This window comes from Delphinus delphis, chromosome 16 (genome assembly GCF_949987515.2).
Source record: "Delphinus delphis chromosome 16, mDelDel1.2, whole genome shotgun sequence".
Taxonomy (NCBI): Eukaryota; Metazoa; Chordata; class Mammalia; order Artiodactyla; family Delphinidae; genus Delphinus; species Delphinus delphis.
The window spans coordinates 19,097,457-19,125,199 of NC_082698.1; the positions used below are offsets into that span (position 1 = coordinate 19,097,457).

The 27,743-nt window shown below is 44.8% G+C and overlaps 1 protein-coding gene across 1 annotated transcript in view; it reads right to left on the bottom strand.

The window, feature by feature from the left end:
- The window catches only part of RBM20 (RNA binding motif protein 20), a 216,555-nt gene that overhangs the window by 35,174 nt on the left and 153,638 nt on the right, over positions 1 to 27,743 (bottom strand). Inside the window, exons 2-7 of the mRNA XM_060033566.1 lie at positions 24,629 to 25,715; positions 23,174 to 23,235; positions 21,233 to 21,324; positions 20,330 to 20,427; positions 8,497 to 8,631; positions 3,618 to 3,749 (exon numbers count right to left, since the gene is read on the bottom strand). Coding sequence (XP_059889549.1) covers positions 3,618 to 3,749; positions 8,497 to 8,631; positions 20,330 to 20,427; positions 21,233 to 21,324; positions 23,174 to 23,235; positions 24,629 to 25,715 — 1,606 coding nt within the window. The remainder of the gene's footprint in view (positions 1 to 3,617; positions 3,750 to 8,496; positions 8,632 to 20,329; positions 20,428 to 21,232; positions 21,325 to 23,173; positions 23,236 to 24,628; positions 25,716 to 27,743) is intronic.

Consider the following 27,743-nt stretch of genomic DNA (forward strand, 5'->3'; position numbering starts at 1 on the left):
CCCAGAGACACATGAGGATACAGTGACACATGTGGATACAGCGCTTCGCTGTCTGCCTCCCCAGGAACCATCCTCTCTTCTGCAGCCTGCTCCCAGGACATAGCAGGTGACACAGGCCTGGCCAGTCACAGCATGGCCACAGAGACTGGCTCAGGGAAGAGCACGTGTCCAAAGCTAGCCTGATTGGAATGACTTTCAGGACTTCTGTGGGAGCTACTAGGAAAAACTCCAGCTTTCTCTTGGTGAAGGAAATGGGAGGCTGAGGCGCCAGAGCTGCTGGAATCACTGAAGCCATCGCGCCGCCTAGAGGAGAGAGCCGGGGGCTGTCAGGGGCCACCGCAGGGAGACCCCAATGACAAAGCCAAGCGAACCGAAAGCAGAGTGGAGAGAAACCAAGTCCTCATGAGAGCATTTGGGCCCTGAAAGCAGCCCTGCCTGCAGCCAGGGCTACTCCTGGTCTTTTTAGTTACATGAGTGAAAACATTCCTTTTTTTACTTTAGCCATTATGCTAAAGTTCTAGCTGATTCAGGTCAACATAGGGACCACAAGGCACATATTTCTATGTAGTGGAAACATGCCTTGAGATGCCTGCACATAGAGGCAGTGTGACTGCTTGGGAAGCAGAAAATCCTTACTAAAGGTCAGGAAAAATGTTTTCTAGCCACTCAAAGTGTGCTCTGAGGACCAGAAACAACAGCATCTCCTGGGAGCTTGTGAGAAACGCAGAATCACCACCCTGCCTCAGACCTACTGATTCAGAAATTTTAATGAGATCCATAAGTGATTTGTACGCACACTGAAGTTTGATAAGCTCTATTAGAATACCATCTCTGCTGCTTACTGACTGGATGACTGTAAGCAAATTACCTGATTTCTCTGTTTTTCACATGGACAATAGAGATTATAAAAACACAATATAGAGATGCAAATACAGTACAAAACCAAAGCAGTCCTAGGTTTTAATCATGGCTCTTCCAGTAACTATGATCTTGGGTAAGTTACTGAACTTCTATGAGGCTCAGTTTCCTCATCTGTAAAACTGAGATAATAATACCTGTCTGACAGTACTGACGCCAGGATCGCAGTAGATAATGTATTGAAGTGCTTGGCACATTACTTGACCCAGGACTCAATTAAAGGTATATATTCTTGTTATTATTGTTGTACTATTTTAATTACTGTTATTATTCACCCTACACACCTCATAGGGGAGAGTGATTGTGAGCCTCAGAGAGACCATGTATGAAAAAAAATGCTTAAAATCAAAGAACACAAGTTATAGTCCTTTACTGATCTGGAAACTGAGGTTCACAGAGGTCAAGCAATTTGCCCAAGGTCATCAAAGAGGGAAGGCATAGAGGCTAGGCTGGCCCTAGCACTCTACAATCTAGCGTAGGTCACATAGCTGTTGATGGTTCTATGTTATGTGTTCTACCTCCCCAGACTTGCTACCTCCAAATCCGTGGGGCCTGGCCCAGTTCCCACCCACAGTGAGCACTCAGAACATTTGCTGAATGCAAACTTTGACCATCTGACCTCTTTAACCCACAGTTTTGGCACCACCCCAAAGGACCTCTCTTGATAAGGGACTACAAACACCTTGGTACTTTAAGAAGGAGAGTACTGCAGTTAATCCTAATTAGAACCTTATGACAACATCTCATTTGGAGACCAAAGCTCCCCTGGGAATTCAGTACAGTAATTCAATTCTAAGCCCCAGGGCAGAATCCAGGAGAACAAGAACTTTGGGTACAGAATGGGGTGGGATCGTTGACTTGTCTGAGAAAAGCAACAGGCTTTCATGAGCTGGAAAAAAAAAGTGCCAGGTTCTGCCTGAAGCAGAACTGTTGACAAACGAACTTCAGAAGCAATAATGCAAGTAAAGCAGAATCAGGACTTTGACAACTGGTTGACATATTACCGATCTACATCTGTAGACTTGTCAGAATGCTAGTCCTAGCTAGAAACAACCACTGAGGCTTTGGCTTCTGACTTGAACCTTGAAGGCAGATTAAGAGCTGTGAGCCTTGAACAAAATGGACCCTAACTAAATATGGAATGAGCTGAAGTCAACTGGAAAATCCCATTAACTAGGACAGTAGAAAGCACAAAATAAGAAGTTAGATTTAACCACAAATGTGGCACTAAATACAATAAATCCAAACGGACTCATGGCTCCAGCCAAGAGAACTCCTGCAAACCAATAGGAAGATACAATCCAAAAGAAAAGCATGGGCAAATGGCTTAAAAAGAAATTTCCCACTGGAGAAGACCTAGATGGAATAACCAACAAACACATGAAAAACTGCTCAACCTCAATTAATATAGAAAATAAAAAATAAAATCATGATAAACCATTACACTCTCTCCAGAGAGGCAAAAATTTTAAAGTTGGACAAGACAAAGTGCTAGCAAGAAGGTGAGCTATTGAAAACTCTCAGACACTACTAGTAGGAATGCTATCATCTAGTACAGTTGAGGGTAAGCATGCCTTGTGATCCAGCAATTCTACTTCTAGTTATGTACATTCCCTGGTTATACGCACATGTACATGGGTACTGGGATAACATGTTTGAAAATGTTCATAGTAGCCGTGTCTCTAATACCCTAAAACTGGAACAACCCAAATGTCCATCAACAGTGGAATGGCTAAACAAATTTATAGTCACACAATGGAAATTTATATAACAATGAAAATAAAGATGCACCCAACATAGATGGCATAACGTTGAATGAAAGAACACAGTATGATTCCATTCACATAAAGTTCAAAAATAGGTAAAACTAAACTATAATGTTAAAAAAGGCATAGAGAGGGGGTAGAATAATAAGGAAAAGCAAGGAAATGGTTATCTCAGGGTCAGGAGAGTGGAGAGGGAGGGGTTGAGCACAAGAAGGGACTTACAAATCTTCTTGGTGCTGTCCGTGTCCTATTTCTTGACTTTGGTGGCGGTTTTGTGGGACTTATGGGAGTTCACCCATTATTACTTTTTCAACTGTGCAATACAAAATTAGTCACTTTTCTGTCTGTATGTTATACTTCACGATAAAACAAAAAAGAAGAGAATGGTAGAGCAAGCTAAAACGAAAACAAAAGCCCTGTTTGGAATTACCTCAATTCAATCCTTATTTCGGACAATGGCCAACTCAGTCATGTGCTGCATAGAAGGCTTTCTATGGGGCTTAAGACAATAAACATAGAGAGGATGGAGGAGAGAATAAAAGATCAAGGGGGCGACAGATGAAGAAAAAGTTACTGAAGACCTGTCTGGGTTTCATTCAGGGGTTTATGCTTGGAACTCTCACCTCTGAAAAGCAACCACCTTTCCCTTCTTTCTTCATCTTTCAAGACTTCTCTTAAAATCCTCCTTGGGTCCCAGGTAGGTAGTCACCTTGCCCCAAGCACCCCTTTGCATCTTGTACTTACCTCAATGAGCACTTTTCTTGCCATGTTTAATGGGTTTGCCTTTCCATGTGATATCCTCAAAGGCAGTGGGTAATTTTTGGATCTTTTCCTGTGCTCTCCTTCCCACCAGCACTTAGGCAAGTGGCTGACAAGGAGGAGACACTTAGCTGTTGCTTGTTGAATGACTGAATGAAGGAGAGAATGCTTTACCTTCAGCTGCAATTCCTTGTATCTCTTGGACATCCGAATGAGCAACTTCTCACCATTGATCATGGCAGATTTTTCTTGGTAATACTGGACCATGGCCTGGGCAGCCTCTGTGTAAGCCATCTCTAAAAAGGCCTAGGAAAGAAAGGAAGGACAGACATTGGACTTGACTTGAATGGTCTTAAAGAAAATTCTGTTCAAGGTATGACTCCATGTATATGAAGTTCAAGAATTAGGCAAAACAAACTGATGGTGGTAAAAGTTAGAGCTGAGCTTCCCTCGGGCTTGGGGGTGAGATACTGACTGGGAAGGGAAAAGAGGAAACCTTCTGGGGTTCTGGAAATGTTCTATATCTTGACCTGCATAGCAAATACATAGGTGTACACATGTAAAAAATTAATGGAGTACATTTAAGACGAGTGCATTTTAGAGTATGTGTTTTATACCTCCATAAAAAGGAAAAAATTCAGTACAAGGAAGAACTTTCTTTGATCCCATCTGTTCAAAGAGACTTATTTATTAACTTCAGCAAAAGAGCTCATTATAAGATGGCCCCTCTCCTGATCCCCCTGGTTACCAAACATTATTCTTAATTACATATGTCCATCCTGGGCTACATCATGCCACAGGAGTCCCTCTGGATGGGAGGGTCCATTAACCCACAGTTCCCCCGAGGGAAGGGGGTGTGGGGGAGTGAGTCTGCTGCACAAGTGACCTTGGGCTCATCCCTGAAAAACTTGCTATTCGGTGGTGGTGATGACAGGAGACAGACACAAGCCCTGGGTACCTGAGCTCTCAATTTCTTTGCAAAGAAAGAAATACACTAAAAAACTAGGGGGCTCCCTAGGCTTGAAGGAAGGCCATGTCTTTGTAAGATGGAGAGAGAGGAGACCCTCAGTTACGTTTCCACAGCATCTCTCCTCTTTAACTTTTCTGATAAAAACCCTTACAAAGAAATGGGTTTTCCACTCAGTCAGTGCCTACAGGGAGTTTCTAAATAGCCTGTTTTGACTGACCTGTCAGCTGACCCCAGGAGCCGCTGTGGCAGATTCGTCACTGTTATTGTCTTAGATTTGTTGGATTTGTACTATACTGATGCTGCAATGATCTGGTCCCTCAGTGTTGAAAAAGAAACATGGTTTGTGGTAAGGGAGCCCTTGCTGTGGGCCCTCATCTCCCATTTCCTTGAACTGCATGGGCTTAACAAGCTCATCCTCCCTCCTTCCCTCACATGTGCTTTTGAATTTCAGACATGCCTTTCTCCGTGCTGTCACAGTCTATGCCAGAAGCCCGGGAAACCAAAAAGTGAGGGTTCTTTTACTCTAAGATCAGGAACAAGACAAGGTTGCCCACCCTCACTGCTATTATTCAACATAGTTTTGGAAGTTTTAGCCACAGCAATCAGAGAAGAAAAAGAAATAAAAGGAATCCAAATCAGAAAAGAAGAAGTAAAACTGTCATTGTTTGCAGATAACATGATACTATACATAGAGAATCCTAAAGATGCTACCAGAAAACTACTAGAGCTAATCAATGAATTTGGTAAAGTAGCAGGATACAAAATTAATGCACAGAAGTCTCTTGCATTCCTATACACTAATGCTGAAAAATCTGAAAGACAAATTAAGGAAATACTCCCATTTACCATTGCAACAAAAAGAATAAAATACCTAGGAATAAACCTACCTAAGGAGAAAAAAGACCTGTATGCAGAAAACTATAAGACACAAATGAAAGCAATTAAAGACCATACAAACAGATGGAGAGATATACCATGTTCTTGGATTGAAAGAATCAACATTGTGAAAATGACTATACTACCCAAAGCAATCTACAGACTCAATGCAATCCCCATCAAACTACCAATGGCATTTTTCACAGAACTAGAACAAAAAATTTCACAATTTGTATGGAAAGACAAAAGACCCTGAATAGCCAAAGAAAAAGAAAAGAGAAAGAGAGAGAAAGAGAAAGAAAAACGGAGTGGGAGAAATCAGGCTCCTGGACTTCAACTATACTACAAAGCTACAGTAATCAAGATAGTATGGTACTGGCACAAAAATAGAAATATAGATCAATGGAACAGGATAGAAAGCCCAGAGATAAACCCACACGCATATGGTCACCTTATCTTTGATAAAGGAGGCAAGAGTATACAATGGAGAAAAGACAGTCTCTTCAATGAGTGGTGCTAGGAAAACTGGACAGCTACATATAAAAGAATGAAATTAGAACACTCCCTAACACCATCCACAAAAATAAACTCAAAATGGATTAAAGACCAAAATGTAAGGCCAGACACTATCAAACTCTTAGAGGCAAACATAGGCAGAACACTCTATGACATAAATCACAGCAAGATCCTTTTTGACTCACCTCCTAGAGAAATGGAAATAAAAACAAAAATAAACAAATGGGACCTAATGAAACTTAAAAGCTTTTGCACAGCAAAGGAAACCATAAACAAGACCAAAAGACAACCCTCAGAATGGGAGAAAATATTTGCAAATGAAGCAACTGACAAAGGATTAATCTTCCAAGTATACAAGCAGCTCAGGCAGCTCAATATCAAAAAAACAAACAACCCAATCCAAAAATAGGCAGAAGACCTAAATAGACATTTCTCCAAAGAAGATATACAGATTGCCAACAAACACATGAAAGGATGCTCAACACCACTAGTCATTAGAGAAATGCAAATCAAAACTACAATGAGGTATCACCTCACACCTGTCAGAATGGCCATCGTCAAAAAGTTTACAAACAATAAATGCTGGAGAGGGTGTGGAGAAAAGGGAACCCTCCTGCACTGTTGGTGGGAATGTAAATTGGTATAGCCACTATGGAGAACAGTATCGAGGTTCCTTAAAAAACTAAAAATAGAACTACCATAGGACCCAGCAATCCCACTACTGGGCATATACCCTGAGAAAACCATAATTCAAAAAGAGTCATGTACCACAGTGTTCACTGCAGCACTATTTACACTAGCCAGGACATGGAAGCAACCTAAGTGTCCATCGACAGATGAATGGATAAAGATGTGGCACATATATACAATGGAATTTTACTCAGCCATAAAAAGAAACGAAATTGAGTTATTTGTAGTGAGCTGGATGGACCTAGAGTCTGTCATACAGAGAGAAGTAAGTCAAAAAGAGAAAAACAAATACCATATGCTAACACATATATATGGAATCTAGAAAAAAAAAATGGTTCTGATGAACCTAGGGGCCGGACAGGAATAAAGACGCAGAGGTAGAGAATGGACTTGAGGACATGGGGAGGGGAAAGGGTAAGCTGGGACGAAGTGAGAGAGTAGCATTGACATATATACCAAATGTAAAAAAGATAGCTAGTGGGAAGCAGCCGCATCGCACAGGGAGATCAGCTTGGTGCTTTGTGACCACCTAGAGAGGTGGGATAGGGAGGGTGGGAGGGAGACTCAAGAAGGAGGGGATATGGGGATATATGTATATGTATGGCTGATTCACTTTGTTATACAGCAGAAACTAACACAACATTGTAAAGCAATTATACTCCAATAAAGATGTTTAAAAAATAAAAAGTCAGGGTTCTTTCAAATTCCGCCACTCAGCTTTCTAGGTGCCTCTTTTTTTTTTAAATATTCTTAAATTTTTTATTTTTATACAATTTTTAAAGGTTACTTTCCATTTAGTTATTACAAAATATTGGCTGTATTTCCCGTGTTGTACAATACATCCTTGAGCCTATTGTACACCCAATAGTTTGTACCTCCCACTTGCCCACCCCTATATTGCCCCTTCCCCTGCCCCACTTGTAACCACTAGTTTTTTCTCTATATCTGTGAGTCTGCTTCTTTTATGTTATATTCATTAGTTTCTTGTATATTTTAGATTCCACAGTATAAGTGATATCATACAGTATTTATCTTTCTCTGTCTGACTCTAAGTGCCTGTTTCTTCATGCAAACATTTTAGCACCTCAAGCTCTCACTGGTCACATGGGAATGAAACAAATTCAGTGAATCTCACTGCATTCATGTTGCAAGCTGAATTTTGGAAATTTGCCCAAAATAGAATTCTGAGAAGGAGGAATGAAGAGACTAAATGGGTAGTCTAAGCCCAGGTTGACAGAGGAAGACCACTGATGATCCAACGTGGCTTTGAGTCTCCAAAGTTCAGGCCTTAATTAAGAAAAGAATTTCTCCTATGCCTGTTCCTGATTCCTGAAGTTAAAATATTTATTAAAAATAAAGACTAAATATTGTTACTTCTGACCAGTCACTGTATAAACTACCCCCTTTGACTTTAGAAATGAAGACAAACATATTAACCCCCAAAGGTTCAGTCAATCCTCATAGGTTAAGGGTTCTTAGTTCTGTAGATTCACCAGGCATCCATTAATTCCCACCTACTCTTCTGCTCTGAGAACCAAGAACCTCAGTTGCTAACACCAAGGATCAGTGAAAATAACCTGTTCCCCGTCAGTTGTTGGCTGGCTCAAAAATCCATACCCTCAGAGATGAGAAACTCAGAAGGTAAGAAAGACAGTGGCATTAGCTCAGGGGGTGGGTAACACAGTGAAAAGACTCAAGTGCATGGATTTCTGTTTTAGGGACCTGCTAGCTTTTCTGTGATAATGAGCACCTCATTCCAAAGCACATCCTCACTTCTAGGTAACTCACAAAGGCCTGGATCCATCACAAGAAGGGTCAGGGGAAATAAGAGGAAACAAAACACCATCATCAATGAAAACCTCTGTGCTGTACCAGCAGGAGGCCAGCTGTGTATTACCCCTTTATGTTATGAACAGCTGCTTTTTAAAAAAATTATGTAGTTTCCCTCCACCAATGTGTGGTCTATCTGGTACATACCAGTGTGAAAGTGCCCAGACCTACCTGATTAGTAGACTTCATGAGGATGTAATTAGTGACCTTTCCAAAGGGCAGCCCCAGGTTAATGACGTCATTCTCCGTGCAGCTTCCCTCCGGCAGATTGCAGATGTGTACCACGCGGCCAGCACCCGTTTTCCGCTGCGCAAACGGGAACAAAGAGCAGTGGTTTGGTCTTCAAAAGACATTTCCTCCTTGCCCTCTATCTATTCTAGATGCTCCTATTGGCTATCTTCCCCCAAATAATGATCAAAAAACTATAATTTACAAAATGAATGCAGAAAAATAGTCCATTTTCAGAGATATATAAAACATTGATTTTATGCCATCTCCTTACACAAAAGATTCGTAACAATTTTAACGAGAAATCACATCCAGGGCTGTCGAAGAGATAAGGAAATGGGCATAACATATGTTGCTGGTGGGAGGTTGTGTATCTACAATCTTCTGAGAAGATACTTTAGCATGTTGAATAAAACTTAAAATATATATAGCACAGGATCCTGCCATCCCATTTTTGGAAATCTAGCCTACAGAAATAAATACACCAATATGTAAATACTTATGTACAAGGACATTTATTGCAGTTAATTTATTATAATAAATTTATAATTTATTGCAAAAAGTTTTGGAAACAGCCTGAATGTCCAAGCATAGGATAATGATTGAGTAATTGATGGTTCACACCTACAAAGGAAAACGATGTAGCCATTGAAAGAAGGTGGTAAATGAGCTGATCAGGAAAACATTTTTAAGATAAAGTAAAAACCAGGTTGCCAAGTACAGGTGTAATATGATGCTATTCTTGTAAAACAAAGCAAAAATCCAAAAAACTATAAGAAAAAGATGAAGCAAATGTAAAATTTTGATAATTATTGGAATTGGGGGATGAGTACACAGGGGTTAATTACACTTGTCTCTACTGTTCTGTATGTTTGAAATTTTTCACAATGGAAACATTTTAAGGGATATCAGCACAGACACAGAAAGGTATGGGACAATACATATCAACCTATCAGTACTGGTTATCTTCAAAGGGTAGAACTGGAAGGGAGTAAGGGGGAGATGTTTAACCTATTTCTTGTATGTCTCATATTGTTTGACTTATAATTTTTTAAAAACCCAATAAAGAAAATGAACATAGAAAGGATTTCTGAACTTAATACATATACATAGACATTCACAGCGACAACCTTTGGTCTAGGGCAGTGGTTTCCAAAACTTTTGTTAGCCTTGAAATCCTTTCTTCAAACAAAAGCTTGCCCACCAGCCCAACATATTCAACAAATAAAGAGGTGCTGCTCTAGACAAACCTTGCGATCCAACACCCTGCCACCAACCCCCATCCAGCAGTCCCAAAGGCATCTCTAAGGAACACAGTTTAGAAAGGAAGACCCGGGCCTAATCAAAGCTCCTGGAGGGAGGAAGTGTGTCTGTTTGGTCTGTGCAAACCTTAATCAGACTGGAGTCTCCAGGAGGTTCAAGAGTTAGTAGCCATAAGCCAACCCAATGTGGAAGAGAAGGATGCAATTTTCTAAACCCATACTAATAGCATAGCCCACATTTGCATAATCAATATCTTCTTTCTATGATAAAGTGAACTTCAACATCTAATTACATTTGATGTGGGTCCTACTCTGCTATAGTAATACAGTGGGAAAGTCTGAGGTCTCATCCCTAACAAGGGCTAATAATTGGGTAATTCTACCATGAAAAGCCCTCGTTTGTCTCATCTGGGCTGAGGACAGTAAGAGTCAATAAGAATTTCCTTGGATGGTTCAGCCCTGAATTGGAGAAACCCAAGTGCCCCTTGCAGACCTCCCTCTCTACTGTGTCCAGACGTCAAGCACTTTCCCAAAGGGAAACAGTCTCCAGTGTGTGGCCCAGGCCGCTCCCAGAGCATGCCCACACCTCCCTAAAGTGCAAACGGTGCTCTCCATCAGCTGGGAGACTTTGAGTACGAACCTGGCTAAGGAGGACCGAGCCCTTCTCCAGGGAAGACAGGAGGAGGGCTAAGAGGCAGGATCTTTGCCTCTCATTAGGGTGAGGGGTCACACAAAAACGCAGACCCCACTGAGCTCTCGGGCTGGGCAAAGTGGCCAGTCCTCTGAGTTCATCAACAGGAGGGCTGAGGCTGGGTGCTCTGCTGGCTCCTCTGAGCCAGGCACGTTTCTGCCCATGTGACTCTGCTGTGGCCGGCCCGGGCTCACGCGTGCTTGGACAACAGAGCAGACACGCAGGGTAGTTCTGGACCGACCCTGCTCCTTGCCTGTCCCGTTGCCTAGTGACTGGGCACGAGGGCCAGCGCCTCTCTCATTGTGTCCTCCAGCTGAAAGAGCAACTCAAGAGGCTTTTATCCAAGTGTAAGTGTAGCAAGTACTGCTGAGAGCAGAGCATGCCTCCCGAGGAATAAACACCCTCACCGCTGCTGGTCACCAAAGAACGATATGAAGTCACACTGCAGACAAGTTAGAAAGGTGCTAAAATGAGTGAGTCTAAATTAAGATTTTCATTTAAATTTTAAAAGTACATTGCAGCAACATGGATGGACCTAGAGGATTGTGACACTAAGTGAAGTAAGTCAGAGAAAGACAAATATCATATGATATCACTTATATGTGCAATCTAAAAAAAAATGATACAAATGAACTTATTTACAAAACAGAAATAGACTCAGACATAGAAAACAAATTTACGGTGACCAAAGGGGAAAGGGGGTAGGGATAAATTAGGAGTTTGGGATTAGCAGATACACACTACTATATATAAAACAAATAAACAACAAGGACCTACTATATGGCAGAGGGAACTATATTCAATATCTTGTAATAAACTATAATGGAAAAGAATCTGAAAAAGAATAGACATATATATGTATAACTGAATCATTTTGCTGTACACCTGAAACTAATACAACATGTAAATCAACTCTACTTCAATAGAAAGTTGTTTGTTTTGAAAAACTAAAAAAAAAAGTATCTATTTACATAGAAAAAAAAGTACATTTCATTGGCTCTTTTTCCTCCCAAGATTTTAATCAGCAATAGAAATTGGATTTTATTGACACCCTTGTCGTCACTTAAAATACTCATGAGATTTTTAGTAATCTTCCAATTAATCATATTAATCTGGAGTTTCTCCACTGGTGAACTGCAGATGGGTTACAGGTATGCCAAGATACTGGCCCCTTGGGGCAAAGCACCTCCAGTGGCCACAAGCAGCTTCTTCACTTTAACCAGTTCCCTTCAGCGTATCATTTTCTAAGGGACCCATGAAATGAAAATCTTGCCCATCAAAAATCTGTGCTGTGTCTGGTGTCAGGGCATGTGAGAAATCTTAACCAGTTAGAAACATTTTTTATGTGTGGTATTCTTTTGCAAATATTTGAGTTAGGGTAGTTCAGTCTACTTTCCTTTCTGTCACTGAACTAAAGTATCTTTTTGTTAAACTCAACTAGGTTCAAAATCATATTTGATTCATAAAGGGTGTGGGGTTATATGTATAATCACTCTATCCTTGAACAGTTCATATAAACATGGCTATTATTTGCCTTACATCCTATGGGAACTCTGGACGATGGGGGAGAAGGGGTGAGAGGACGCAGAATACGGTCTAGGTGGTACTCTTCTAGAGTAAAATCTGTCCACTGGGGTCACAGACGATCCTGAGTGCCTTGGAGCAGACAGCATGATGCCTTATGCTAATTCCCAACCTGGGTTCTCTAAGAAGTCCAAGTCCTGAAGGGTCTTTGAAGGTAATATATCAAGGAAGAATTGTTATTTTTGACATTTAAAAAACCGGAGTTGAGGGACTTCCCTGGCGGTCCAGTGGTTCAGACTTTGCCTTCCAATGCAGGGGGTGTGGGTTTCATCCCTGGTCAGGGAGCTAAGATCCCACATGCCCGGCGGCCAAAACACCAAAGCATAAAACAGAAGCAATATTGTAACAAATTCAATAAAGACTTTAAAAACTTTAAAAACAAACAAACAAAAGAACCTGAGTCGAGATCATACTTTGAGTTTCTTTACTGAGATGCTAATCTTGGTTAGATCCTTACCCTGATGAGAAAGTCTGTTTGGTGTGTCTGTGTTTTTCGATTCATAAAAATGGGGAGCTAGTTAATTACTCACTAATGTAAGTACTTTGGCAGATACAGTACTTTTGCCAAACATGAAATGCAGGACAGGTGCTGCTCGAGGTAGGAGTAATAACCGAAAACGGTTTGGGCTGTAAAAAGCACAAGACTTCCTGATGTAGTGAAAGAACCTGATCTTGGAAGACAGAGGGCTGGGTTTCAGTCCCAGCTCAGCGACCGATTAGGTACACGACAAGGACAAACCAGTTTTCCTTTCTGGGCCTTAGTTCCCCAGTGTCTGGAATGAGGAAGTTAGTCTATACGTCTTAAGTCCTCTCCAGATGTAAAATATCCATGCTTATGTGGCTCAAAGTTCTAAAATTCCACTCCTCTCAGAAGCCTTGCCAAGCTAAACCCTAAGATCCAGGTTAATGATAAGTTTCCCCAACTGTGTTGGGCAAAAACAGGAAGTCTGTGTTTTTCCCACTCCCTGTCCCAATGAATGTAATGTTTGTCCTCCCACTCTGTGTGCTCAGCCGTTTCAGCATGCATGCATATGTGCACAAGCACGGCCACTGTTCAGACAGGCCTGTATGTGCTGGTGCTGGTTTCATCTTTACAGGGCTGAAGATAAGCTCCAAGCAGTGAGCACCTTGCCAATGTGCTCTGCCCTGAGAAAGACTCTGCTCCCTGAATGAACGAGGGGAGTTGAGATCATATACCGAGATAAACTAAAGACACGTGGGAACGCTGCCTCTCTGAGGACAGACACACATCAGGTGTGTGCCGCCTCACGGTCTTCAGGCACCAGTGCCAGGCCAGTGGGAATATCAGACAGACCTGGGTCTGTGTCCCTGCTCCCCAGTGACTACCGTGGGCAAGTTACTGAATTTCTCCAAGCCTGAGTTTGTTTGTCTATAAACCAGGGAAAATAAACATTGATTCCACAGGACCGTTTAGAAGACAAAAATGCCACAATGTATGTAAAGTGCCTTTGTGCAAGGCCTGGCATCAGCAGGCTTCCATAAATAAATATTTGTCTCCTTCTTTCCTCCAATGGTTAAAGGATGTGCTATGATGCTCCTGGACTGGGGAAAAAAAAGTAACTGTACTGTGATTATGTAAGAGAAAGTCTGTGTTCTTAGGAAATTCATGCTGAGGTAGTTAGGAGTGAAGAGGTACCATGTCTCCAATGGTTCAGGAGAAATACGCATAGATCATTAGATGGATGGATGGATGGATGAATGGATGGATGGATGAACAGATAAAGATAGAGATGGTTGGAGAGACAGATGATAAAGAGACAGAGACAGAAGAGACACAGAGAGAGAATGATGAAGTAAATGGGCCAAAATGTAAAAACAGTAGTAAATCTAGGCAAAAGGTATATGTGGGGGGAGTGTTCCTTATACCTTTCTTGCAACTTTTCTGTAAGTCTGAATTATATTAAAATTAAAAGTTACTAAAATAAATTTTAAAAGATGTGCTCTGGGGCAGAAGAGCAGCTGGGTTTAGAGAGAATTGTGAGACCTGGTGTTGATGAGCTCCGCTAACATCCCACCTCATGGTCTGCCTGCTGAGCTCCCAGGAGGCACACATGCGACAGTGCATTTGGAACTTCCCAGTCCAAGGTCAAATCTCTAAGAGAGCTAAGGCGTCTGGGCTGTAACTGAAGCCCTCATTACTAACCTAAGGGGACAATCGTCCTTCACCAGCCCGGAGGACACTTCAGTCCGCTCGTAGACCAGCACGACCCGAATGCGCCTACGTGCAATCAGGCGCCTGGGCTGTACATTTTCACAGGCTGGGGTCACTCATTTAAAACCAGATGCTGCTCCCAATGGTTCACGCAGCCGAGTCCAAGACCTCTCAAGTCACCCACAAATCTTTTATAGATGGGTGGAAATGTGAAAAGAGCAGACTTGTGTAGGAAGATTCTGAGACCTTTCAATGCCCCCCGACGCAGGTGGGAACGGGCTTCGCAGATGAGTTCAAAGAACAGCACCAGTTCAAATAACTCACAGAGCTGCAATAAAAATGTGGCTCAGGGCAAGAGGCCTGCGGGGTGAGAGAAGTCTCTCAAAGTGCTTCTTAGAGCTTCTAAGTGCTTCTACGAAATGTAGATTCGATCTTCAGTAAACAATAAACAATTTTCTCTGCTCCAGCCTGATCTCCTTTAGATGTGACCTAATTTCCTCTGGCACACAGTCTGTGGGCCTCTGCTGGGTTTGTGCTAAACAAACCTGAGGACAGACACAGGGCAAATGTTTATTTCTCATGATGTTGATTTCGAACATACTATGCAGAGATTGAATGGGCATGAGTTCCAAAGCTATGGACCTTGGTGTAACTTGGAGGATAGAAAGATGTCTTTATTGATACTTTCAAATATTTTATAAAGTATATTACCTTTGACTTAGAGAAAATCTACTTTTATTGGTGCCGGATTGCCTACGGGTCTTGGGTGGCTCATGTGATGAGCAACTTCAACATTACTGTAAACTTTAGAGTCATGGAACCTTAAAACCAGGAGGTCATCTGGTCCACACTCATCAATGTGTATGCAGACACTGATGCCTGGGAGAAGGTAAGGAACTTAATCTGTGGGCAATGAAGTAGGGGTAGATGTGTGATAACAACTCTCACTGAAAAACCAATCAATCACAGACTTGATAAATTACGGTAAACGTACACAATAGACGGTGTTACAACATCTGAGAGTGTTTTATGTTCAGATGTGAAAAGATGTCTATAAATCAATTAAAATATGTCTTGAGAGTTTATGTTTAGTGAAAAAAAACCAAGTTGCACAACAGATGATATGGGGTAATCTGACTTTCCCCAAAATATATACTTTTAGTAAATGAACATGCACATGTCCACTAGCTAGAGATAGATAGCTATAGGCAAAGACATTTACCTTTGGCTTTCTCTGCAGAGTTAGAGTTTCTATTTTTTATATCTCTGTTACCGTTTAAAATTTTTTACATCATTTTACTGGCTTTGCAACAAGAAAAAATAATTCAGATTTGTAAAAAGAAAAGGAAAAAACCCAGAAAACAAAACCTACCCAGGTCTCCTGTTTCCCCACTCGTTGCTCTTTTCGAAAATGTACAAGGTGACCCCTGCCCAGGGGACAAGAGCGAGGACAGAGCTGGAATGGTGAGGGAGGGTGCCACATCAGTTAAGAACTCTCCATGCTCTTTGGCGGTCAGGAGACCAGAGTGCTCTGAGCCACGGACCCAGAAGGCCAAGCTGGACAGACAGATGTTCAAGAAACAGCCAGCAATCTGAGGGACAACGTATGACTTAAACCTCTGGTCTTTCAAAAACATTTCTATTTTCCTGTGCCTCAGTTTCCTTATTTATACACGTTTTCTGGTGTGCAGGGTCCTGGAGAGAAAGAAACCATAAAAACAATGTGTATCGTCCCAGGCCAGGGAGGCCCCATCTGAGGCACCAGCACTAAATAAACTCCAAGGTGGCTGTGAAAACTACAAGGCGGTTTTCCGGGGACAGCCAGCAGGCAAAGTGCATCTCAGGCAGGCGCAAGAAAACGATTTACAGCCTGAGAAGGCCCCTATGGCCCCTTCTAGAAACCTGATTACTCTGTTTATGACAACTCAGGCAGCAAAGGATAAAGTGCGTCTGCTCTGTCAAATGGCAGAAGCTTAAGTGAAAGTGAATGCTCCTCTCCCAGGACCCTGGGGCTGGAGGACCCTGGGGTTGGAGGGGACAGACACAAAGCACCCACCCTCGGCAAATGCAGCACACGACTGTCACTTCAGTGCCCCCATCTCTGTCAGAAATAAACATGGAAACAAAGGGCTTGCATTCCCACCGAGCTGAGACAAATGTAAATTCAGCCAAGCCTGGGCTTGGGGGAGGCCGTAGATGCGTCATGTGGTCATTATAGATGTCGTGGCAGTTCAGATACCCTCTGAAGCCTCAGTCATGACACGGAGCACCCTGTCACTGTGTTCCCCTGCTTAAAAACAGAGGGCTTTAGAAGGAAAAACTGCTCTTTGCTCCATAAACAATAGTGATATGACAATGGCTGAGTCCTGGCTGTTCCAGCTTTTTCTCAACGAAATGTGTTTCTGAAAAGACTCATGTAAACGGAATCAGGCAGAAAAAGCCCTGGCACTGGACTGGAACACACTCCTGGAGGAAAAGGCATCAAAGACTTTATGGGTTCTCTATAGTAGCTGGAAGGGGGGAAGTGGGAGGAATTTCACTGTCCTCCTTAAATATTTCTTTTCTGTTTGAATTTTCACAAAAAGCAGAAATATGTAAACAGAAAAAACCAACAGAATGCAAAAGGAGCTCGCTGGCCACTCGTGGAGCCCAGAAAAGCATCCTCTGGTAACACAGTAACCACCCCTTGATGTATCTACTTATCTTGGTAGGTCAGCATTTGTAGGCAGAAAAAAACCCAATAATTTTTCTGAGGAACTCTCCTGCTACTTAAAGGAGCCTCGCAGAGCATCGTAGCAGATTCATCAGCTCTTCATTTCTCGGCTCTTCTCCAGAGGTCAATATTTTTGGATTTCAGGTTTTTCCAAAGTGACATACCCACATTCGATAGCATTTGCCAGAAATGGCAACAAGAGGACCAGAAGCCGACAGAAGGATGTGAACATCTAGGCACTGATGATGCAGGGAGTGGCTGGGACAAACTGTGTCCTCATCCCCCAGATTATCCTTGGGAAGCTCACGTGACCAGCAAGGCTTCGTAGCACTTGTAACGATAAAACCAGTCAGATGAGAGCTCTTCACCTCCAATGGGTATATAGAAATGCCTCCAAATGTCGGGTTCATCTTGGGAGACACTGTCACGGTACAGGAGAATTCGGCTGCTGGGTCTGATGGCCTTTTCACCTTTTGCTCCACGGCTGCTGGCCAAAGCCTGAGAAGTCCTCATCGCCCCAGGCAGCCTCAGAGCCTGCTAAGCAGCTTGTGGAGTGGGAGTAGGGGAGGAGGGAACTTACTAATGAGAGAATCATCACGAGGGAGAGAAGTCAGAGACCCTCAGAGCTGGGTAGCAGCACTTAGCGGTTAAAAATGAGGCTTCTAGATAGAGCCGGGTTCCCTGGGTTCAAATCCCAGTGTTGCCATTTACCAGCTGTGTGACCTTAGGCAGGTTACTTAGTGTCTCTGTGCCTCAGTTTCCTCCCCTCACAGAGTTGTCTGGAGGATTAAATGAGCTAATACATACAAAAAAATGCTAAGAATGTGTTGGGCACTATGTAAATGTGCTATTATGATCATATCCGACAATTTCTGGGCTCTCCATCATCTTCCTGCTGCTGCCAGTGCTGAAAGCAAAATGTTCCTTGTGTTGCTTCTCAGGCTCAAGCCAGATGAATGCCCATCTCTAGGCGTCTGGAGGAAACTGTACTCATGAATGGTCACGTGTCAGCAGATCGCTCGTGCCTGCCCCTCACCTAAGGAAAGCCCTTCCGTGGGAGCCTCTCAGCATCTCCCGGGCTGGGGAGGGCAGATATGACTACAGGGATTCCCAGACAGATTCGCACAGGAGGAACGCTGACACTGAGACTGGCCCCAAATCACATGACCAGCGGACAGAGCTGGCCTTAGCACAGGTTCCCCACAGCAGGCTAAACAGACTCGTTACACAAAAATAGCCATTATTACTTCTTACACACTGCACGGTTCACAAAGCATTGTCACCTACATGGTCTCATTTGACCCTCACGAGGGCAGGACGATGCTGGTCTACCCTCAGACCATCGAATCAGGAGACTGTGCTCAAATGGCCACATAAGATGTTCCGAGATTAGAGGCATAATCAGAAGGATCAAAGCCAAGTGAAAACCTAACTTCAAAAGTCATTATTAGGAGAGTATTTTCCCCATTTAAGGAAATAGAGCCTCAGAGAAGTAAAGCCATTTGCCCAAGGCCTCTCAGCTGCAGGATCCGGAACTGGGACATGAACTTAGGGCCTCTTGCCTCCCTATCCACAGCAAAGGGCCTCTGGTTCACTGGTCAGTGCCGGAGGACGCAGTTGAGGCACAGACAGACACAGAGTCACCCTGCCCTTGCCTCTCCTCGCTCCCTCAGCCCCTGCCCCTTCATAAAGGGACCCAGTTGACACGGGCTCTCTTTCCCGTGCCCAGACCCCTGGCCCATCTGGCACCCAGCCCTGCCTCCCCTGTCTGGGTCACAGCCCCTTTCCGCTCAGTGCTGGGGTCTCAGAACTGGCTCCGTGGTCCACAGTGTGGGAAACAGGCCCTGGGGTAGGTGGTGCTGGAGCGGACAGCGCCCCCATGGGACACAAGGTCAAGTCATCGGGCGTCTGACTCCAAGACAAATGCCAGGTTCACTGAACCCAGCCATTCTGCTCTCCTAGGACTGACCCCAAGCTGTCACTGACGGGCCGTGGCTCTCAGCCTGAAGACTGAAGAGGGAAACCACAACATTCCTTCACACACGGGCTTGCAGACAGGGGCTCCCTCTTGAAGCACGTCTCCCCGAAACACAAATAAACAGACACAAACAAATGGAAATCTCGGCCCAGACAGGCCTCACTTCTCATCATGAACCTCTTCGCCTCCCCACTCACTCAGCCCCCAGGGTCTAAAACCTACACTTCTCTGCTTGCTCTTCCTGAGTTTTGCTCAAATGCCCCGACAGACACGTGGAAGGGACGGCACGTGGAGGCCCGCTCTGCTGAGCGCAAGAAGAAAGAGCCTGCAGCTGCTCACATCACGAATTGGAAAAATACAGGCACAGGCAAAACCACACAGACACGCGCCCTCGAGCAGGGTTCAGTCAAACACAGTTTGCTTTACAGGTGGCTCTGCGGCTCCCACCCCCTTCCCCACATTTGCCAGGGAGGAAGAGAAGCTGGGCAGCTCCTGGGGGACCAGGCTACACGCAGGGGGAAAACTGAGGTGGGGAGAGCGAGTTGTCACAATTGCTGGAAAAAGGAGGAATGAATCTTTAGAGCTTTGGGGGACGAAAGTGCCCGTTGTAGAGAGGAAGGAACACAAACACAACTAAAAACGAAGTATTGATATTATGCAGACGTCACCATTTCCCCAAGGGGTCAAAAATACCACTAGTGCACGGTCCGTACTTTTCAAACACATTTTCTCTTTCTGTTCAAGTTTCAGAATTACCCACTCACAGGAAATGGTCCACTTCAATAAAATGTCCAAGTCTTAGAAAACACACAGCACACACACACACACACACACACACACACACACACACACACACACACACATATACACACACACACACAAAACCCTCATACTTATTTTTTTCTAAACCAGTGCTGAATGCTAGAAAATCTTTGAGTGCTTTCAATTTTAAGAAATTATGTCAGCTTTTTAATCTATGTGTTTCAACACCAGCTGGACTGAATTAAACAACTCTTTTTTAAAAAAAATATTCATCCATTTATTTATTTATTTGGCTGTGCCGGGTCCCAGTTGTGGCATGTGGGATCTCCAGTTGCGGCATGCAAACTCCCAGCTGTGGCACACAGGATCCAGTTCCCTGACCAGGGACTGAACCCAGGCCCCCTGCACTGGGAGCGTGGAGCCCCAGCCTGTGGACCACCAGGGAAAACCCTGAATTAAACAACTCTTGACCTTTGCTTTCCTGCTCTGCACTAAGCCCCATCTGTGCCAGCTTCACCCCAGCCCCTTCTGTACCTCTACACCCAGGCAGAGCAGGTGATACAAATGCGTTGATGATGACAAATGACAGCGGAGAAAATGCTTCTGTACTCACATTTGTCCCTGGGGAAGCTGAAGGGAATGCGGGATTTGACTGAGTAAATGACCTCGCAGGAATGGCCGCATATGATGTTCCAAGATTTGAGGAGTAATCTAGACGGTAAATTACACAAAACTGGGTGAAAACCTAGTCATTTCCTTGACCTTCAAAAGTCATTATTTATGGATATGTGCAAGAGCAATGTTCCTCCTATTTAAAACTAAAAATGACATTTTACTAAATGTTCTTTTAAAAAATATTAAATTTAGCTTTTCTTTCTTGAAATAAATCATTCTTTTTCATAAATGTTTAAAAGTCGTAAGGCAAACATAATAAAATAACTGGTTTAAGCCCCCCAAAATAAAGTCATTATTAGGACAGAAGTGGGAAGAGAAAAGTGAAAATTCCATTTTAACACAGTGATTAGTGATTGGCATGATTATACTTCTGGGCATGCTGATAACCAGCAAAGCTTTACATCTAAAACACGTAGAAAGCACTGAGGAGGCCAGAGAGCAGGCCCAATGCATTTTAGCATCTTGGGATCTGTTTGCTTTATAGATGTGTCCACAAAGGCACATCGGGGACATTTGGTTATTAAAGATGGGGAGTAAATGTCAAACAGATAGCTAGTGGGAAGCAGCCGCATAGCACAGGGAGATCAGCTCGGTGCTGTGTGTCCCCTAGAGGGGTGGGATAGGGAGGGTGGGAGGGAGACGCAAGAGGCAGGAGATATGGGGATATATGTATATGTATAGCTGATTCACTTTGTTATACAGCAGAAACTAACACACCATTGTAAAGCAATTACACTCCAATAAAGATGTTGAAAAAATAAATAAATAAAGGTGGAGAGTAAGAAGCCTTTGGAAAACTGATTTCTGCTTCAAGCTGCTGATCTGTGCGGCCCTTTCTCACCTTCGTTCCCAGCAGGGTTATAAACGGCTGTGCTGTTGGGAGAGGCACACAGTGTTCCCTCTGCAGAACCAAGTACACACCGGACAGCGGCGCTGGAGAGGGGTGAAAAAGGGGAACCAGTTACTCAATAAGTTAAACAAAGAATTGCCATGTGACCCAGAAATTCCACTCCAAGGCTTAGACCCCAAATAGCAGAAAATAAATGTTCAAACAGAGATGTTCACAGCAGCCCTATGCATAATAACCAAAAGGTAGAAACACCCCAAATACAGATCAAAAGATGAATGGATAAACACAATGTTTATATATATATATATATAATATTATTCAGCCATTAAAAGGCTACATACGCTACAATGTGGGTGAACCTTGAAAATATTATGCTAAGTGAAAAAGTCAGTCACAAAAGGTCACATGTTATATGATTCTATTCATATTCAATGCTCAGAAGAAGCAAATCCATGAAGACAGAAAGCAGAGTAGTGGTTGCCAGGGGCGGGGGGTAGGGAGGGGGAATGGGGAGTGACTGCCTAATGGATATGTGTTTCCTCTGGGGGTGATGAAAATGTTCTGGAACTAGAGACTGGTAGTATTTGCAAAACCTTGTGAATGTGCTAAATACCATTGAACTGTGCACCTTAAAGTGGTTAACATGGTGAGTCTTATCACAATGAAACAATGGGGAGCCAGAAAAGAAATGCCTTTTTAAAATCACTTTTTAAATTGTGGTAAAATACACAGAACATAAAACGTACCATCTTAGCCATTTTTAAGTGTACGGTTCGGTGGCATTGAGTACATTCACACTGTTTGGCAACCATCGCTACCCTCCATCTTCCGAAGAACTCTTTCCCATCTTGTAAAACGGAAGCTCTGTACTACCTCCCCAGCCCCTTCTCCCCGCCCCTGGCAGCCACCCTTCTACTTTCTGTCTCTATGAATCTGACGACTCTCAGTACTTCCTGGAAGTGGAATCACACAGCATTTGTCCTTTTGTGACTGGCTTATCTCACTTAGAGTAACGTCCTCAAGGTTCACCCATGTTGTTGCCTGTGTCAGAAATTCCTTCCTTTTGAAGGCTGAATAATATCCCACTGTAAACACAGACCACATGTGTTTATCTATTTACCTGGCCTGGACATTTGGGTTGCTTCTACCTGTTGGTTACTGTAAATAAGGAAGGGAGGCCTTTTGGATGAGCTCATTTCAAAACACTTAACCCCATCCTCTGTTCTACACCCCTGGGCCCAGGCTCCTCTCTTCTGTGTGGGTATCTGGAACCCCTTCCTCACTGGTCTCCCCGAGTCTGCCTTTGCCCCCATCACCTATTCTCAGCATGGCAGCCAGGGTCCCAGTCAGTGAAGCCAGAGCACATCCCTTCTCTGCTCAGCCCTCCAGGGCTCCAGTCCCATTCAAATCAAAAGTGAAAGTCCTCTCCACAAGCCCCAGTGCTCAGGATGCAGCCCCACTACTTCCCTGGCTCCTCCCCCCAGGTACTCCGCACTGCTCACACTGATGCTGCCTGAGCATCCCTGGACCACGCCAGGGCCCTCAAACTCGCTGTTCCTTCTGCTGGGAGTGCATGTCCCCCAGACGGCCACAGTTCATTCCATGCCCTCCTGGGATGTCCTCAGTGAGGCCTTCCCATCACCAGCCCCTCTGAGTGTGCACACACACACACACACACACACACTTCCTGCCTCTGCCCTGATGCCGTTTTCTGCTTAGCGTTTAGCACCAGAGATGCTATAGAGTTCACTAGTTTATCATCTGACACTGCCCCACCCCCCTGCCATTAAGTGTAAAGCTCCTTGAGAACAGAGATTTGCTTGTTTTGTCCTCTGCTCTTTCCCCAGCAAGAACAAAGCAAGGCACACAGTAAGTGCTCAGTGAACGTGCGCTGAGTGCATGCATGAACCTGTCCTCCTGGACAGCACTTACTTTTCAGAGAAGAGCAGGCATTTCTGAGCATGGAGTTTCCCTTTTACATGCAGCTCCCAGTCCTAGGCCAGAAGGAGAGAAAAATGACCGAAGGAGAACTGAGCCCCCAGGAAGGCAGTGGATGAGTACAGATTTCCTCCTAAGGGCAGGGAGGGCAGAGTGCCCAGATGCCGGACCAGCCCTGCTGATGCCTCTCCCTCCCCTGCTCCCCTCCCATCCAGGCTCCTCCCCCGTTCCTGCCTCCCTAACCAGCCGTCACTGTCATCATCATCATCATCGGCCTCCACCTGCACATCCCATGCCTATCTTGGACAGGAGCCCAGATTCACAAGTCCGATTTTCTCTTCCCCTCTCAGGGGGCCCCTGGTCCCACCACACCTCCGATGTACTTCCATATGAGAAGCTGGCAGGTGGACTCCCAGGGAGTTGCAAAGCCTTAGAAAAGACTTGAGAGACAAAATCCTCCATCACCTCCCACGTTAGCCGGCCCCCTCCTGAGACAGGAGGTGAGAGGGTATGGTCCACCCAAGTGACAGGGATGCGTTTGCATGACATAACCCAAGCAGGGGTGAATGACACACTGTGGTGTGTTGCCCGCTAAACAAGGATTACTGTGCTCTGCAGACAAGATGAGAGACGAGAGGCCGTACAGCTCAGTGATAAGAGGCACAGGCTCTGGGAGGGTCAGACCCACGTTTGAATCTCCACTCCACCACTTTCTGGCTATGGGGCCCTGGACAAGTCATTTCATCTCTCTGGGCCTCAGTTTTTGCATCTGTAAAATGAGTATAATAATAGTATCTACCTTGGAGAGTTACTGCTGACACAGAGAAAGGGTTTAATATCTGCTAACTGCAATTATTCTTGCTTTGGAATATTTTACTGCATCATCAATACATCTTGGGGGAAAATTTATACTACCATGGACTTTTGTTTGCAGGGGCCCAAAGCACTTTACAACCACTGAAAAGGTGTAATAAGGCTCTACCTCCATTTTGCAGATGCAGAAGCTGAGGCCTCTATAACAATTTGTCTAGGTCCCACCTGAGAATTACTCCCTTGCCCAACTCAAAATTCTGCTAACACTTTCCCCCTTTTGTACTCAGTACAGTATACGTTCTCAAGGAATGTAGGCAAGGAGGCAGAGGCTAATTCCTGAGTCTCTTTTCCATAACCCAAGTGGGGTCACTTGGTGCTCCACTCACCCTCATCTCTCACCTATAACCATGGGTAAGAATCTCTTATTTGCCTTAAAGCAAGGGACTGGCCCTGATACATTTCTGAAATTCCTTCTGGTTCTAATACTTAGGCTTTTCGTCAAGGGTACCGATGGCAAAATTCTGTTACCCAGTCCCCAAATGTCACAGTTCCTTGCCCGTGAGCAGCAGGAGTTGGGCTGTGGTGGAGAGCCCACAAGGCTCCGCTGTGGCTCCCAGCCGGTCCTGGATGACTCACCTTCAGATCAAACACCTTCTTGTCGCAGATGCTACAGACGTGGGGCAGGTGGAGGGGGGTCACACCGTGAAAGTCATTCAGCTCGTGCGCCTGCAAGGGCTGCACAGACAGCATCGCCTGCTCCTCCGTGGCCCGCCGCCAGGCTCCGCTGAAACCCTGTTTGCTGTTGTTGAGCCGACCCCCAAAGGAAGGAGGGGTCCTGTCTGGGGTGGGCTCCTCGGGGTCATACAGCTCATAGGGCTGGCTGGGGGCTGGAGGCCACAGGTTGGGGACTGCTCTAAGGTCGGGCTTGCTTTGGCCAGAGAATCCATGGGGGCTCTCCCACTGGCTGTTCGGACCCTGCAGCAGCGGACCTACCTCGCCTTTCAAGCCCCCGGCCGGCTCAGCCGCAAATCCACCTGCCACCTGTGACCCTTGGGCGTTGGGTCCGTAGAAGTCCGTGGGAAAGGCGGCTTGGCCATCTTGCCCTGAGTGGCTGTAGTGCCCTTCATAGGTCACGCCGCCCGAGGTAGAGGCCGAGGCTGGCAGGAAACTGGGCTGACCATCAGTTTCAGAGCCATATGCCTGGCCCGAGTTGGCTTTACCATACTCGTAGAATCCCGCTGCAGCAGGGGCGGGCCCAGTCTTGCCGATGTCCAAGATGACTGCTGGCTGGGCAGGGGTCTGAGGCATGACCCCGCTGAAAGGGTGCATCACAATGGCATTGGGGGGCTGGCTGGGGAGACTCACAGAGGGCCCTGGGCCTCGTGTCTGACCCTGGGGCGAGAAGGCAATTGCATTAGAGGGAAACCGGGCACTGGGCATGGTTGCTGCGTGTTGGGGCACCCCGGTGTGGCCATGGGGGGAGCTGATCATGGACGGATGCCTCAACTGGTTGAAGAGAGGCTGGGACATGGCCACTTTGGAGAGGACTTGGTTCAGGACGGTGGCGGCCGCGGTGTTGTTGGTGACGGCCGTCTGTGCCAGCTTTAGCCGGTGGAGGGTGAGCTGAGCTTGCAGCTGAGCCAGCTGGAGGCTCGCGGGCGAAGGAAGCAGCGGGTTTGCGTTACTGACCGAGAACGGGGTCTTGTCCAGGAGCTTGGCGGCACTGCAGGGAGACAAAGGCCTAGATGCACAGCTGTTTTCCACCCAGGGGGACAACAGGCTGTTTGTTTGCTCATCCGTGGTCGCCCCTCCCATACAAATAAGACCCTCCCACACAGGCCCCACATGTAATCGAGTCTGCAAAAACCTATACTCATACACATCAATTAAACAATTATTCTAAAACTCCAACAGAAAAATTCTTATATGGTATAATGTTCAATCTCACTGGTAATCAAAGAGATACAAGTAAAACCATTAGAAACAAATATTTGCCTAGCGAAGTAGCAAATATATATATATACACGTATATATAACTATATAGCCATATATATATCTCACAGCACTCAGTGCTGGTGAGATAAAGCAGAATGGATACGATATCAATGATAGTCTAAACTCGTGCGACTTTGTCCAAAGGTAGTCTGGCGACATGCATTCATTACAGCCATACTCTTTGACCCAATAATTCAATTCTATAAATCTAGCCTAAGAAAATGAGCTAAAATGCAGACAAAACTTGATACCCAAAGGTGTTTAATGATACTACATTATTTAAGAGTCCAACATTGAAAGTTACAAATAACTGATAATAGTAGGGAGGGGAGTTTTAAAGTGAGTAAATTATAACATATTTATAGAATGAAATGTTCAGTAACCATTCACTACTGGTGCGTACATTTCTATTGTATCATGTAATATTTAAGACATTCAAAAAAGTGTTCCCGGGCTTCCCTGGTGGCGCAGTGGTTGGGAGTCCGCCTGCTGATGCGGGGGACACGGGTTCATGCCCTGGTCCGGGAAGATCCCACATGCCGCGGAGCGGCTGGGCCCGTGAGCCATGGCCTCTGAGCCTGTGCGTCCGGAGCCTGTGCTCCGCAACGGGAGGGGCCACAACAGTGAGAGGCCCGCGTACCGCAAAAAAAAAAAAAAAAAAAAAAAGAGTAGGTTACATAACACGTCAATATGTAGAGCAGGATCCATTTCTGTATATATATGAAGCGTATATGCATAAAATGCTAATTAGCATGCTCAGAGGATATCACGTCTATAAAAATTAAGAGGGCTTCCCTGGTGGCGCAGTGGTTGAGAGTCCGCCTGCCGATGCAGGGGACACGGGTTCATGCCCTGGTCCGGGAAGATCCCACATGCCGCGGAGCGGCTGGGCCCGTGAGCCATGGCCGCTGAGCCTGTGCGTCCAGAGCCTGTGCTCCGCGACGGGAGGGGCCACGGCAGTGAGAGGCCCGCGTAACGCAAAAAAGCCCAAAACAAACAAAAAAGTGTTCCCATCACCGAGCTTAAGACAGAAAACATGCCACCACACTAAGTCCTCCTTGGGTATCTGCTCTCCCATCCTCATCCCACACTCATCCTTGCCGGTCATAGGCTCCATTTTGAATTTGGTAAGGTCATCGTTTACAAAGGAAAGAAAAATTAGTGACACGAGAAAAATCCATAGACTCTAATGTTAAATGAAAAAAGTAGTCTTCAAAATTGCACACAGAGTGAATCGTGTGTGTATATTTCTGCCTAACACATTTTCATCCTTGTCCTCATTTCACATCCAAAAGCAACAAGAATCATGTGCCCTTCAGTTCACTCTCAAACCCAACTAGCACAGGAAAAAATCAAAAAATTACAAGTGAAGAATCTGAATTTGAGATCACAGGCAGTGGTGGGCTCTCACAGAATCTTATTTCGGGGGTGTTCTGTCTGACACGTGCCTTTCACGTGACCCCTGTTGGTTGGTTACGGTGTTTTCTAGACCAAAAATCAGGACCCGTGGACTGGAAAGGGAACAGACTTTCCCAGAAAATCTGGGACACGTGGTTACCATTGTCATGGCTCTTTTGTAAGACCCTATATTTCCTGGTCTTAAAGTCCCCTTCCGAGGAGTGGGTGCAATCAGGAAATGTGTTCGGGATGTTGATAAACTGGAATTCTCAGGACATTTTAATGGGAAGAATGGGACCGTGCAATTGAGATTGGGATTGCCATGGACAGCCCAGGCTGCACGTTCAGCATGTCTACG